The 16,228-nt window shown below is 38.6% G+C and overlaps 1 protein-coding gene across 6 annotated transcripts in view; it reads left to right on the top strand.

The window, feature by feature from the left end:
- The window catches only part of SCMH1 (Scm polycomb group protein homolog 1), a gene marked incomplete at its 5' end in the record, with an annotated part of 141,436 nt that overhangs the window by 38,505 nt on the left and 86,703 nt on the right, over positions 1-16,228 (top strand). For all 6 annotated transcript variants that reach the window (XM_079696794.1, XM_079696790.1, XM_079696789.1 and 3 more), the window contains one exon: positions 621-709. In XM_079696794.1, the coding sequence (XP_079552920.1) occupies positions 621-709 (89 nt within the window). The remainder of the gene's footprint in view (positions 1-620; positions 710-16,228) is intronic.

Raw genomic sequence — 16,228 nt, 5'->3', positions numbered from 1 at the left:
ATCAATGCCTGATCCTTCATTAAGTAAAAATGAATATCAGAAGTGTTTTGTACTCTGTGTATGTGTGTGTATGTGTGAAAGAGAGAGGGAAAGAGAGACAGAGAGAGTGAGAAAGAGAAAGTGAGAGCAAAAGTGAGAGTGTGTTTACATTGAGATAAACCAAAAAGATTTACTTGTATATTGGATTTATCAGACATATCTGGTTTCTTCTTAAGAGATTATTATATCCCTGTTCACACTCTACTGTCTAGATCATTTATAAGTGTTTGTTATTCCTATCACAAATCTATTTTGTATTTTTCAAGGAAACTTTTTAGGCATGATATTTGTTGTGTAATACTTGTTTTGGCTTCAGGAAACTTGGTTGGGGACTTTACTCCACTACTTACTTTGCAACATTACCTTGGGCAAGTTACAGTCCCTCTTATATGCCTCATTTCCTCATCTGTCTAATGAGGCATTTCTTCTACTTAACCTTTAAGTCCTTCCCTAACCATCTGTGATTCTATAACTATCACAGCCTAGGTTGTGGCAGGCGTAGCTGGATTCCAAAGGGAAAATTTGATATAGCTTGCCTTTGAGACATATTTTTTATCTGTTGCCCATTATGTTTGCTGCAGGATTTCGGCTGAATGCTTCCTCTTGGCCCATGTTCCTTTTGAAGACGCTAAATGGAGCAGAGATGGCTCCCATCAGGATTTTCCACAAGGTACAGTGTCCCTCAGCTATCACCAGCTCCAAATTGCTTAAGGTCAAATGCTTACATTCTTACAATTACTGAGCCTCTGATGTCTACATTATATATGTGGCCTGAGGATGCCTTCTCAGAAACTAGTTCAGCAGAAGGATTTTTTAAGTACCTTAAAAAGCCACAATTATCCCCAGAGAAATATTAGACTGGTAAATTAGGATTTCTGGGTTTTGGGTCCTAGCTCTGCCAACAGTAGGTTTTGACCTCATCTGTTAAGTGGGATTCTGTCTACCTCATAGGGTTTTAAGAAGTTAAACATTTTTTTTATTAGTAAAACATATAAAGTGTAGTATAAATCTAAAGGAGCTATTCTTATTATAGAACATGCAGTTCCATAAGGTCCATACTCTAAACAGAGAGAAAGGAAGGAGACTATTTTTTGAGTGCCTACAGTATGTTTGGAGTTTATCTATGCTATCTCATTTAAATACCCACAGTTAACTTTATGAAGCAAGAATTATTATTTCGATTTAGTAGTTAAGGAAACAAATACTTTTGAATAAGGAACTTGCCCAAGGTCGCATGACTAGTAAGTGGTGGAACAGGGATCCAAAACCTGTATTCATTCTTCCTGATTTCTCGAGGGATGAAGCAATCAGTCTGCTCTTAGTTGATCTTTAATGAGGTTAAAGTTACTGTAAAGGGGACTGAATTAGGGTTGCTTATGTTGCCATTTAAGTCTAAACCCTGAGAGTACCCTGGTTCCCAGAATACAGTATACTGGACAACTTGAAACCCTTCCACTGCAGAATACCTAAAAATGATGGGGGGTAAGGTGCCAACAAGTATTCTTCTAAAGGCTTTGCTGACCTTACTAGAAAGTAAGATAACTCCAAGGCCAAAATGAGGAAGGAAAACCAGAGTGTTAGGTGTACTGAACCTGCAGGTGCCGTAAGGGGCTTTGCCAGTCTTACTTTCCAAGGACCTTGTCTTTTTTTTTTTTTTTTTTTTTTTTTTTTTTTTTTTTATTTCCCAAAAAACTTGTTTATTGAACAAATGCTAGACATTATTCCATGTGTGGGAGATATAGTAGTAAACACAGCAGACAAAACACATGGAACTTACATTCTTTTAGGGGAAACAGACAATATAAAAAAGGCAAGAAGTGCTATGGGGGAAAATAAGCAGAGACTAAGGTTAAAGACTTCTGGGAGTATAGAGAAATTTTATGAGGGTATTTAAGGAAGTACATATTGAGAATGTGACATTTGAACAATGTATAAAAGGAGGTGAGAAAATGTACCATTGGGTTTCTATTTTAATAAATACATCCTAGCTGGAAAACACAGTTTTAAGTGTGACAATCCAGAGGTAGGAAGTGAGCACTCTAATACTGGGCACTGGTACCAGGTGTACAGTGAATAGAGGCCAGGGAGAGCTGCGTACTCTTTTGTAGGACCTTGTCTTTTAACAACCACAGTAGGATAGAAGTTGAGGCCTTGGGCCCATGCAAGGCAGAAAAATGTACCTGGGACTGCCATATAAAAAATCAGATTGAATCCCTCAAATGTTTACTCCTTAGTGAAAAGACTATTGCATTGATGAGGAAGAGTCTCTGCCTGGGCCATGGGCAGGGGTAGGAAGTGAGTCATCTCTTCTGATAAGACAGTCATTCCCCATGGAAGTCCAGAGTTCAGATATAGTGCCTGTGTTGTTTCAGAACTCCAAAATTGTATGGGATATTTCTGAGTGCCTGGCAGAAGCAAACCCAACACCTCTCTAGAGGGTTTGGTTGTTTTCAACCCAGATGTCATAGAAGTCCCAAAAGTGAAGTACCACTGAAGATGAGTTCAGTTCAGTTCATAATTACAGAGCCCGCAAAACGCACAAAGCAAATCCTGCATGATGAGACTTCAGTAGACAACAAACAGTAAGACTCTAACCTCAAGCACTTTCAGATAATAGAAATATCAGAGATTATAAATTAAGTATTTGAAAATGAGTAAGGAATGAAAAGAAGGAATTTAAAAATGAGAACAAAGTGAAAGAGCGGCATGGACATATATACACTACCAAACATAAGGTAGATAGCTAGTGGGAAGCAGCCGCATAGCACAGGGAGATCAGCTCGGTGCTTTGTGACCACCTGGAGGGGTGGGATAGGGAGGGTGGGAGGGAGACGCAAAAGGGAGGGGATATGGGAACATATGTATATGTATAACTGATTAAATTTGTTATAAAGCAAAATAAATAAATTAATTAAAAAAAATTAAAAAATAAAAAAAATAAAAATAAAAAAAATAAAAATGAGAAAAGTATAACCCTCTATTTTTTTTAAAGACAAAGTTGAAAAAACAACAAATTGAATATCTAGAAATGAAACTTAACCATTAAAATTTTAAAATCTTAGGTAGGTGTATAAGCGACTTAGACCTAGATAGAGAAGAAAGAATTGAAAGACACGTGTAAGGACTTTCCCCAGAGTGCAGTACAGAGAGATAAAGAGATGGAAAATATATTAAAGAGAAAAGACAAAGAGAATACTATTAGAAGGTCCAATATATGCTGAACATGAACTTTAAAAAGATTAATTAGAAAGAATAAAGAGTCAATATTTGAAAACATAATGACAGAATTTTCCAGAATGTGTAATAAAGACAAATATATACCTTAAAACATCATGGTATAACTAAAGTCAAAAGAAAAGATCTGATCAAAGTAATCACACAGAATACAGTCATCCTCTGTGAGGGATGGTTCTGCACCTGTGCGGGACTGGTTCCAGGACCCCCTGAATATGAAAATCCACACATACTCAACTCCCTTATATAAAATGGCGTAGTACAGTCAGCCCTCCGTATCCACAGCTTCCATGTCCATGTGGACTGAACCTTCAAAAGGATTACAGTTAGGCTGACAGCACATTTCTTGATGGCAGCAGTACAAGCCAAAAGATAACAGAATAATATCTTCAAAGAACTAAGAAAAAATAGTTGTCCACCTAGAATTTTATATCTACTCATACTATTATTTCAGAATGAATGTAAAATCAAGACATTTTCAGCAAACTAACACAAATAGATACGAATATATCTGCTGAAAGAACAATTGAAGAGTATATTTCAGGAAGAAGATAACTGGGGACTTCCCTGGTGGCACAGTGGTTAAGAATCCACCTGCCAGTGCAGGGGACATGGGTTCAATCCCTGGTCCAGGAAGATCCCACATGCTGGGGAGCAACTAAGCCCGTGTGCCACAACTACTGAGCCCACGTGCCACAACTAATGAAGCCCACATACCTAGAGCCCATGCTCAACAAGAGAAACCACCACAATGAAAAGCCCAAGCATCACAACGAAGAGTAGCCCCCGCTCGACTCAACTAGAGAAAGCCCGCACGCAACAACGAAGACCCAGCACAGCCATAAATGAATGAATGAATGAATGAATGAATGAATAAATAAATGAATAAATGAAAAGATAATTGAACATGGAAAGTAAGAATGAGATGCAAAAAGTACTGCTGAAGAAAGATTGTTTAACATATGAGTAAAACTAATCAACCATTGCCTATAACTGTATAAACCAGTTATACTAACAGAAGTGATCAATTGGCAGTATAACAACATGGAACTAAATTATCAAACACCTGTTAACTCAGGAGTAGTTTAAATATTCTGAGGTTCTTGTTTAAAGATGAGCTTTAGACTCAATTATGTTAACTATACAGTTATGATCTGAAGGGGATCCACCAAAAAACTAAATATAGAATGGTTAACGTATGAATTGGGGACTTCCCTGGTGGCACAGTGGTTAAGAATCTGCGTGCCAGGGGAGCTTCAAGATGGCGAAAGAGTAGGACATGGAGATCACCTTCCTCCCCACAAATACATCAGAAATACGTCTACATGTGGAACAACTCCTACAGAACACCTACTGAACACTGGCAGAAGACCTCAGACCTCCCAAAAGGCAAGAAACTCCGCACGTACCTGGGTAGGGCAAAAGAAAAAAGAAGAAACAGAAACAAAAGAATAGTGATGGGACCTGCACCAGTGGGAGGGAGCTGTGAAGGAGGAAAGGTTTCCACACACTAGGAAGCCCCTTCGCGGACAGAGACTGCGGGTGGCGGAGGGGGGAAGCTTCAGAGCCACGGTGGAGAGCGCAGCAACAGGGGTGTGGAGGACAAAGCGGAGAGGTTCCTGCACAGAGGATTAGTGCGGACCAACACTCACCATCCCGAGAGGCTTCTCGGTTCACCCACCGGGACGGGCGGGGGCTGGGAGCTGAGGCTCCAGCTTCAGTGGATCCCAGGGAGAGGACTGGGGTTGGCTGCATGAACACAGCCTGAAGGGGCTAGTGCACCACAGCTAGCCAGTAGGGAGTCTTGGAAAAAGTCTGGAGCTGCCGAAGAGGCAAGAGACTTTTTCGTGCCTCTTTGTTTCCTGGTGCGTGAGGAGAGGGGATTAAGAGAGCTGCTTAAAGGAGCTCGAGACGGGTGCGAGCCATGGCTGTCAGCGCGGACCCCAGAGACGGGCATGAGACACTAAGGCTGCTGCTGCAGCCACCAAGAATCCTGTGAGCAAGCACAGGTCACTCTCCACACCTCCCCTCCCGGGAGCCTGTGCAGCCCACCACTGCCAGGGTCCTGTGATCCAGGGACAACTTCTGTGGGAGAACACACAGCACGCCTCACACTGGTGCAACGTCATGCCGGCCTCTGCCGCCACAGGCTCAACCCACATTCCGTACCTCTCCCTCCCCCTGGTCTACGTGAGCCAGAGCCCCCAGATCAGCTGCTCCTTTAACCCTGTCCTGTCTGAGCGAAGAACAGACACCCTCAGGCAACCTACACATAGAGGCGGGTCCAAATCCAAAGTTGAACCCCAGGAGCTGTGTGAACAAAGAAGAGAAAGGGAAATCTCTCCCAGCAGCCTCAGGAGCAGCAGATTAAATCTCCACAATCAACTTGATGTACCCTGTATCTGTGGAATACCTGAATAGACAACGAATCATCCCAAATTGAGGAGGTGAACTTTGGGAGCAACAATATATATATTTTTCCCCTTTTTCTCTTTTTGTGAGTGTGTATGTGTATGCTTCTGTGTGCGATTTTGTCTGTATAGCTTTGCTTTTACCATTTGTCCTAGGGTTCTGTCTGTCCATTTTTGTTTGTTTCTTTGTTTTTATTATAGTTTTTAGCATTTGTTATCATTGGTGGATTTGTTTTTTGGTTTGGTTGCTCTCTTCTTTGTTTCTATCTTTTTTATTACTTTTTTCAAAATTTTTTAAAATTATTTTTTATTTTAATAATTTTATTTTATTTTCCTTTATTTTATTTTATCTTCTTCTTTCTTTCTTTTCTGCATTTTATTCTGAGCCGTGTGGATGACAGGCTCTTGGTGCTCCAGCCAGGCATCAGGGCTGTGCCTCTCAGGTGGGAGAGCCAAGTTCAGGACACTAGTCCACAGGAGACCTCCAAGCTCCACGTAATATCATACGGTGAAAATCTCCCAGAGATCTCCATCTCAATGCCAAGACCCAGCTCCACTCAATGACCAGCAAGCTACAGTGCTGGACACCCTATGCCAAACAACTAGCAAGACAGGAACACAGCCCCACCCATTAGCAGAGAGGCTGCCTAAAATCATAATAAGGCCACAGACACCCCAGAACACACCACCAGATGTGGACCTGCCCACCAGAAAGACAACATCCAGCCTCATCCACCAGAACACAGGCACTAGTCCCCTCCACCAGGAAGCCTACACAACCCACTGAACCAACCTTAGCCACTGGGGACAGACAGAAAAAACAACGGGAACTACAAACCTGAAGCCTGCGAAAAGGAGACCCCCAAACACAGTAAGTTAAGCAAAATGAGAAGACAGGGAAACAGCAGATGAAGGAGCAAGGCCAAAACCCACCAGACCTAACAAATGAAGAGGAAATAGGCAGTCTACCTGAAAAAGAATTCAGAATAATGATAGTAAAGATGATCCAAAATCTTGGAAGTAGAATGGAGAAAATACTAGAAACATTTAACAAGGGCCTAGAAGAACTAAAGAGCAAACAAACAGTGATGAACAACCAATAAATGAAATTGAAAATTCTGTAGAAGGGATCAATAGCAGAATAACTGAGGCAGAAGAACGGATAAGTGACCTGGAATATAAAATAGTGGAAATAACTACTGCAGAGCAGAATAAAGAAAAAGAAAGAAAAGAATTGAGGACAGTCTCAGAGACCTGTGGGACAACATTAAATGCACCAATATTCGAATCATAGGGGTCCCAGAAGAAGAAGAGAAAAAGAAAGGGACTGAGAAAATATTGGAAGACATTATAGTTGAAAACTTCCCTAATATGGGAAAGGAAATAGTTAATCAAGTCCAGGAAGCACAGAGTCCCATACAGGATAAATCCAAGGAGAAACACGCCAAGACACATATTAATCAAACTATCAAAATTTAAGTACAAAGAAAAAATATTGAAAGCAGCAAGGGAAAAACAACAAACAACATACGAGGGAATCCCCATAAGATTAACAGCTGATCTTTCAGCAGAAACTGCAGGCCAGAAGGGACTGGCAGGACATATTTAAAGTGATGAAGGGGAAAAACCTACAACTAAGATTACTCTACCCAGCAAGGATCTCAGTCAGATTTGACAGAGAAATTAAATCCTTTACAGACAAGCGAAAGCTAAGAGAACTCAGGCCTACCAAACCAGGTTTACAGCAAATGCTAAAATAACTTCTCCAGGCAGGAAACACAAGAGAAGGAGAAGACCTACAATAACAAACCTAAAACAATTAAGAAAATGGTAATAGGAGCACACATATCAATAATTACCTTAAATGTAAATGGATTAAATGCTCCAACCAAAAGACATAGACTGGTTTCAATGGATACAAAAACAACACCCATATATATGCTGTCTACAAGAGACCCACTTCAGACCTACGGACACATACAGACTGCAAGTGAGAGGATGGAAAAAGATATTCCATGCAAATGGAAAGCAAAAGGAAGCTGGAGTAGCGATTCTCATATCAGACAAAATAAACTTTAAAACAAAGACTATTACAAGAGAAACAGATGGACACTACGTAATGATCAAGGGATCAATCCAAGAAGAAGATATAAGAATTGTAAATATTTACGCATCCGACATAGGAGCACCTCAATACATAAGGCAAATACTAACAGACATAAAAGGGGAAATCGACAGTAACACAATCATAGTAGGAGACTTTAACACCCCACTTTGACCAATGGACAGATCATGCAAAATGAAAATAAATAAGGAAACACAAGCTTTAAATGATACATTAAACAAGATGGACTTAATTGATATTTACAGGACATTACATCCAAAAACAACAGAATACACATTTTTCTCAAGTGCTCATGGAACATTCTCCAGGATAGATTATATCTTGGGTCACAAATCAAGCCTTGGTAAATTTAAGAAAATTGAAATTGTATCAAGTATCTTTTCTGACCACAACGCTATGAGACTACATGTCAATTACAGGAAAAGATCTGTAAAAAATACAAACATATGGAGGCTAAACACTACACTACTTAATAACGAAGTGATCACTGTAGAAATCAAACAGGAAATCAAAAAATACCTAGAAACAAATGACAATGGAGACACGATGACCCAAAACCTATGAGATGCAGCAAAAGCATTTCTAAGAGGGAAGTTTATAACAATACAATCCTACCTTAAGAAACAGGAAACATTTCAAATAAACAACCTAACCTTACACCTAAAGCAATTAGAGAAAGAAGAACAAAAAAAACCCAAATTTAGCAGAAGGAAAGAAATCATAAATATCAGATGAGAAATAATTGAAAAAGAAATGAAGGAAACGATAGCAAAGATCAATAAAACTAAAAGCTGGTTCTTTGAGAAGATAAACAAAGTGGATAAACCATTAACCAGACTCATCAAGAAAAACACAGAGAAGACTCAAATCAATAGAATTAGAAATGAAAAAGAAGTAACAACTGATACTACAGAAATACAAAAGATCATGAGAGATTACTACAAGCAACTCTATGCCAATAAAATGGACAACCTGGAAGAAATGGACAAATTCTTGGAAATGCACAACCTGCCGAGACTGAACCAGGAAGAAATAGAAAATATGAACAGACCAGTCATAAGCACTGAAGTTGAAACTGTGGTTTAAAATCTCCCAACAAACAATGGCCCAGTACCAGATGGCTTCACAGGCGAATTCTGTCAAACATTTAGACAAGAGCTAACACCTATACTTCTCAAATTCTTCCAAAATACAGCAGAGGGAGGAACACTCCCAAACTCATTCTATGAGGCCACCGTCACCCTGATACCAAAACCAGACAAAGATGTCGCAAAGAAAGAAAACTACAGGCCAATATCACTGATGAACATAGATGCAAAAATCCTCAACAAAGTACTAGCAAATAGAATCCAATAGCACATTAAAAGGCTCATACACCATGATCAAGTGGGGTTTATCCCAGGAATGCAAGGATTCTTCAATATACGCAAATCAATCACTGTGATACACCATACTAACAAATTGAAGGAGAAAAACCATATGATCATCTCAATAGATGCAGAGAAAGCTTTTGACAAAATTCAACACCCATTTATGATAAAAACCCTGCAGAAAGTAGGCATAGAGGGAACTTTCCTCAACATAATAAAGGCCATATATGACAAACCCACAGCCAACATCGTCCTCAATGGTGAAAAACTGAAACCATTTCCACTAAAATCAGGAACAAGACAAGGTTGCCCATTATCACCACTCGTATTCAACATAGTTTTGGAAGTTCTAGCCACAGCAGTCAGAGAAGTAAAAGAAACAAGACGAATCCAAATCGGAAAAGAAGTAAAGCTGTCACTGTTTTCAGATGACATGATACTATACACAGAGAATCCTAAATATGCTACCAGAAAACTACTAGAGCTAATCAATGAATTTGGTAAAGTAGCAGGATACAAAATTAATGCACAGAAATCTCTTGCATTCCTATAAACTAATGATGAAAAATCTGAAAGTGAAATTAAGAAAACACTCCCATTTACCATTGCAACAAAAGAATAAAATATCTAGGAATAAACCTACCTAAGGAGACAAAAGTTCTGTTTGCAGAAAATTATAAGACACTGATGAAAGACATTAAAGATGATACAAACAGATGGAGAGATATACCATGTTCTTGAAATGGAAGAATCAACATTGTGAAAATGACTATACTACCCAAAGCAATCTACAGATTCAGTGCAATCCCTATCAAACTACCACTGGCATTTTTCACAGAACTAGAACAAAAAATTTCACAATTTGTATGGAAACACAAAAGACCCTGAATAGTGAAAGCAATCTTAAGAAAAATGGAGCTGGAGGAATCAGGCTCCTGGACTTCAGACTATACTACAAAGCTACAGTAGTCAAGACAGTATGGTACTGGCACAAAAACAGAAATATAGATCAACAGAACAGGATAGAAAGCCCAGAGATAAACCCACGCACATATGGGCACCTTATCTTTGATAAAGGAGTCAAGAATATACAGTGGAGAAAAGACAGCCTCTTCAATAAGTGGTGCTGGGAAAACTGGACAGGTACATGCAGAAGTATGTAATTAGAATACTCCCTAACACCATACACAAAAATAAACTCAAAATGGATTAAAGACCTAAATATAAGGCCAGACACTATAAAACTCTTAGAGGAAAACATAGGCAGAACACTCTATGACATAAATCACAGCAAGATCCTTTTTGACCTACCTCCTAGAGAAATGGAAATAAAAACAGAAATAAACAAATGGTACCTGATGAAACTTCAAAGCTTCTGCACAGCAAAGGAAACAATAAACAAAACCAAAAGACAACCCTCAGAATGGGAGAAAATATTTTCAAATGAAGCAACTGACAAAGGATTAATCTCCAAAATTTACAAGCAGCTCATGCAGGTCAATAACAAAAAAACAACCCAATCCAAAAATGGGCAGAAGACCTAGATAGACATTTCTCCAAAGAAGATATACAGATTGCCAACAAACACATGAAAGAATGCTCCACATCATTAATCATTAGAGAAATGCAAATCAAAACTACAATGAGATATCATCTCACACCTGTCAGAATGGCCATCATCAAAAAATCTGCAAACAATAAATGCTGGAGAGGGTGTGGAGAAAAGGGAACCCTCTTGCACTGTTGGGGGGAATGTAAATTGATACAACCACTATGGAGAACAGTATGGAGGTTCCTTAAACAACTAAAAATAGAACTACCATACGACCCAGCAATCCCACTACTGGGCATATACCCTGAGAAAATCATAATTCAGAAAGAGTCATGTACCAAAATGTACATTGCAGCTGTATTTACAATAGCCAGGACATGGAAGCAACCTAAGTGTCCATCAACAGATGAATGGATAAAGAAGATGTGGCACATATATACAATGGAATACTACTCAGCCATTAAAAGAAACGAAATTTAGTTATTTGTAGTGAGTTGGATGGACGTAGAGTGTGTCATACAGAGTGAAGTAAGTCAGAAAGAGAAAAACAAATACCGTATGCTAACATATATATGGAATCTGAGGGGGAAAAAAAAAGGTCATGAAGAACCTAGTGGTAACACGGGAATAAAGACACACACCAGGCTTCCTGGTAGCGCAGTGGTTGAGAGTCCACCTGCCGATGCAGGGGACATGGGTTCGTGGCCTGGTCCGGGAAGATCCCACATGCCACACAGCGGCTGGGCCCGTGAGCCATGGTCACTGAGCCTGCACGTCCGGAGCCTGTGCTCTGCAACGGTAGAGGCCACAGCAGTGAGAGACCCGCATACCGCAAAAAAAAAAAAAAAAAAAAAAAAAAAAAAAAAAAAGACACAGACCTACTAGAGCATGGACTTGAGGATATGGGGAGGGGGAAGTGTAAGCTGTGACAAAGTGAGAATGGACATATATACACTACCAAACGTAAAATAGATAGCTAGTGGGAAGTAGCCGCATAGCACAGGGAAATCAGCTAGGTGGTTTGTGACCACCTGGAGGAGTGGGATAGGGAGGGTGGGAGGGAGGGATATGCAAAAGAAAAGAGATACTGGAACATATGTATATGTGTAACTGATTGACTTTTTTGTAAAGAAGAAAGTAACACACCATTGTAAAGCAATTATACTCCAATAAAGATGTTTAAAAATAATAATAATAAATAAATAAATAAAATAAAAATTAAATTAAAAAAAGACATATGCACCCCAGTGTTCATTGCCGCACTATTTACAATAGCTGGGTCATGGAAGCAACCTAAATGCCCATCAACAGATGCATGGATAAAGAAGATGTGGTACATATATACAATGGAATATTATTCAGCCATAAAAAGGAACAAAATTGGGTCATTTGTTGAGGCGTGGATGACCTAGAGACTGTCATACAGAGTGAAGTAAATCAGAAAGAGAGAAACAAATATCGTATATTTACGCATGTATGTGGAACCTAGAAAAATGGTACAGATGAACCGGTTTGCAGGGCAGAAATTGAGACACAGATGTGGAGAACAAGCCTGTGGACACCAAGCAGGTAATGGGGCAGGGTGGTGGGGTGGGGGTATGATGAATTGGGCGATTGGGATTGACATGTATACACTGATGTGTATAAAATTGATGACGAATAACAACCTGCTGTATAAAAAAGTAAATAGAATAAAATTTTAAATTAAAAAAAAGGAAACACAAGCTTTAAATGATACATTAAACAAGATGGACTTAATTGATATTTATAGGACATTCCATCCAAAAACAACACAATACACATTCTTCTCAAGTGCTCATGGAACATTCTCCAGGATAGATCATATCTTGGGTCACAAATCAAGCGTTGGTAAATTTAAGAAAATCGAAGTTGTATCAAGTATCTTTTCCAACCACAATGCTATGAGACTAGATATCAAATAAAGGAAAAAAATCTGTAAAAATTACAAACACATGGAAGCTAAACAATACACTACTTAATAACCAAGAGATCACTGAGGAAATCAAAGAGGAAATCAAAGAATACCTAGAAACAAATGACAATGAAAATACGATGACCCAAAACCTATGGGATGCAGCAAAAGCAGTTCTAGGAGGGAAATTTATAACAATAAAATCCTACCTTAAGAAACAAGAAACATCTCAAATAAACAACCTAACCTTACACCTAAAGCAATTAGACAAAGAAGAACAACAAAGCCCCAGAGTTAGCAGAAGGAAAGAAATCATAAAGATCAGATCAGAAGTAAATGAAAAAGAAATGAAGGAAACGATAGCAAAGATCAATAAAACTAAAAGCTGCTTCTTTGAGAAGATAAACAAAATTGATAAACCATTAGCCAGACTCATCAAGAAAAAGAGGGAGAGGACTCAAATCAATAAAATTAGAAAGGAAAAAGGAAAAGTTACAACAGACACCACAGAAATACAAAGCATCCTAAGAGACTACTACAAGCAACTCTATGCCAATAAAATGGACAACCTGGAAGAAATGGACAAATTCTCAGAAATGCACAACCTTCCAAGACTGAACCAGGAAGAAATACAAAATATAAACAGACCAATCACAAGCACTGAAATTGAAACTGTGATTAAAAACCTTCCAACAAACAAAAGCCCAGGACCAGGTGTCTTCACAGGCGAATTCTATCAAACATACAGAGAAGAGCTAACACCTATACTTCTCAAACTCTTCCAAAATATAGCAGAAGGAGGAACACCCCCAAACTCATTCTGTGAGGCCACCGTCACCCTGATACCAAAACCAGACAAAGATGTCACAAAGAAAGAATACTACAGGCCAATATCACTGATGAACATATATGCAAAAATCCTCAACAAAATACTAGCAAATAGAATCCAACAGCACATTAAAAGGCTCATACACCATGATCAAGTGGGGTTTATCCCAGGAATGCAAGGATTCTTCAATATACGCAAATCAATCACTGTGATACACCATACTAACAAATTGAAGGAGGAAAACCATATGATCATCTCAATAGATGCAGAGAAAGCTTTTGACAAAATTCAACACCCATTTATGATAAAAACCCTGCAGAAAGTAGGCATAGAGGGAACTTACCTCAACATAATAAAGGCCATATATGACAAACCCACAGCCAACATCGTCCTCAATGGTGAAAAACTGAAACCATTTCCAGTAAAGTCAGGAACAAGACAAGGTTGCCCGCTCTCACCACTATTATTCAACGTAGTTTTGGAAGTTTTAACCACAGCAATCAGAGAAGTAAAAGAAATAAAGGAAATCCAAATCGGAAAAGAAGAAGTAAAGCTGTCACTGTTTGCAAATGACATGATACTTTACATAGAGAATCCTAAAGATGTTACCAGAAAACTACTAGAGCTAATCAATGAATTTGGTAAAGTAGCAGGATACAAAATTAATGCACAGAAATCTCTTGCATTCCTATAAACTAATGATGAAAAATCTGAAAGTGAAATTAAGAAAACACTCCCATTTACCATTGCAACAAAAGAATAAAATATCTAGGAATAAACCTACCTAAGGAGACAAAAGTTCTGTTTGCAGAAAATTATAAGACACTGATGAAAGACATTAAAGATGATACAAACAGATGGAGAGATATACCATGTTCTTGAAATGGAAGAATCAACATTGTGAAAATGACTATACTACCCAAAGCAATCTACAGATTCAGTGCAATCCCTATCAAACTACCACTGGCATTTTTCACAGAACTAGAACAAAAAATTTCACAATTTGTATGGAAACACAAAAGACCCTGAATAGTGAAAGCAATCTTAAGAAAAATGGAGCTGGAGGAATCAGGCTCCTGGACTTCAGACTATACTACAAAGCTACAGTAGTCAAGACAGTATGGTACTGGCACAAAAACAGAAATATAGATCAACAGAACAGGATAGAAAGCCCAGAGATAAACCCACGCACATATGGGCACCTTATCTTTGATAAAGGAAGCAAGAATATACAATGGAGAAAAGACAGCCTCTTCAATAAGTGGTGCTGGGAAAACTGGACAGGTATATATAAAAGAATGAAATGAGAACACTCCCTAATGCCATACACAAAAATAAACTCAAAATGGATTAAAGACCTAAATATAAGGCCAGACACTATAAAACTCTTAGAGGAAAACATAGGCAGAACACTCTATGACATAAATCACAGCAAGATCCTTTTTGACTCACCTCCTAGAGAAATGGAAAAAAAAAATAAATAAATAAACAAATGGGACCTAATGAAACTTCAAAGCTTTTGCGCAGCAAAGGAAACTATAAAGAAGACCAAAAGACAACCCTTAGAATCAGAGGAAGTATTAGCAAATGAAGCAACTGACAAAGGATTAATCTCCAAAATTTACAAGCGGTTCATTCAGCTCAATAACAAAAAAAAAAACAACCCAATCCAAAAATGGGCAGAAGACCTAAACAGACATTTCTCCAAAGAAGATATACCGATTGCCAACAAACACATGAAAGAATGCTCCATATCATTAATCATTAGAGAAATGCAAATCAAAACTACAATGAGATATCATCTCACACCTGTCAGAATGGCCATCATCAAAAAATCTTCAAATAATAAATGCTGGAGAGCGTGTGGAGAAAAGGGAACCCTCTTGCACTGTTGGGGGGAATGTAAATTGATACAGCCACTATGGAGAACAGTATGGAGGTTCCTTAAACAACTAAAAATAGAACTACCATATGACCCAGCAATCCCACTACTGGGCATATACCCTGAGAAAACCATAATTCAAAATGAGTCATGTACCACAATGTTTCTTGCAGCTGTATTTACAATAGCCAGGATATGGAAGCAACCTAAGTGTCCATCAACAGATGAATGGATAAAGAAGATGTGGCACATATATACAATGGAATATTACTCAGCCATAAAAAGAAACGAAATTGAGTTATTTGTAGTGATGTGGATGGACCTAGAGTCTGTCATACAGAGTGAAGTCAGAAAGAGAAAAATACTGTATGCTAACACATATATATGGAATCTTAAAAATAAATAAATAAATAAAAGGTCATGAAGAACCTAGGGGCATGACGGGAATAAAGACGCAGACCAGCTAGAGAATGGACTTGACGATACGGGGAGCGGGAAGGGTAAGCTGGGACAAAGTGATAGAGTGACACAGACATATATACACTACCGAACGTAAAATAGATAGATAGTGGGAAGTAGCCACATAGCACAGGGAGATCAGCTCAGTGCTTTGTGACCACCTAGAGGGGTGGGATAGGGAGGGTGGGAGGGAGGGAGACACAAGAGGGAAGAGATACAGGGATATATGTATATGTATAATTGATTCAGTTTGTTAAAAAGCAGAAACTAACACACCATTGTAAAGCAATTATACTCCAATAAAGATGTTAAAAACAAGTACATATGTTACTACCTAAAAAGCCATTCTTACAGAAAAAAAGATCTGTAAACTCCTGTTTGAGACAAAAGAGAC

The sequence above is a fragment of the Hyperoodon ampullatus genome (assembly GCF_949752795.1).
Source record: "Hyperoodon ampullatus genome assembly, chromosome: 2".
Lineage (NCBI taxonomy): Eukaryota > Metazoa > Chordata > Mammalia > Artiodactyla > Ziphiidae > Hyperoodon > Hyperoodon ampullatus.
This window is presented reverse-complemented; position numbering and strand designations above follow the sequence as displayed.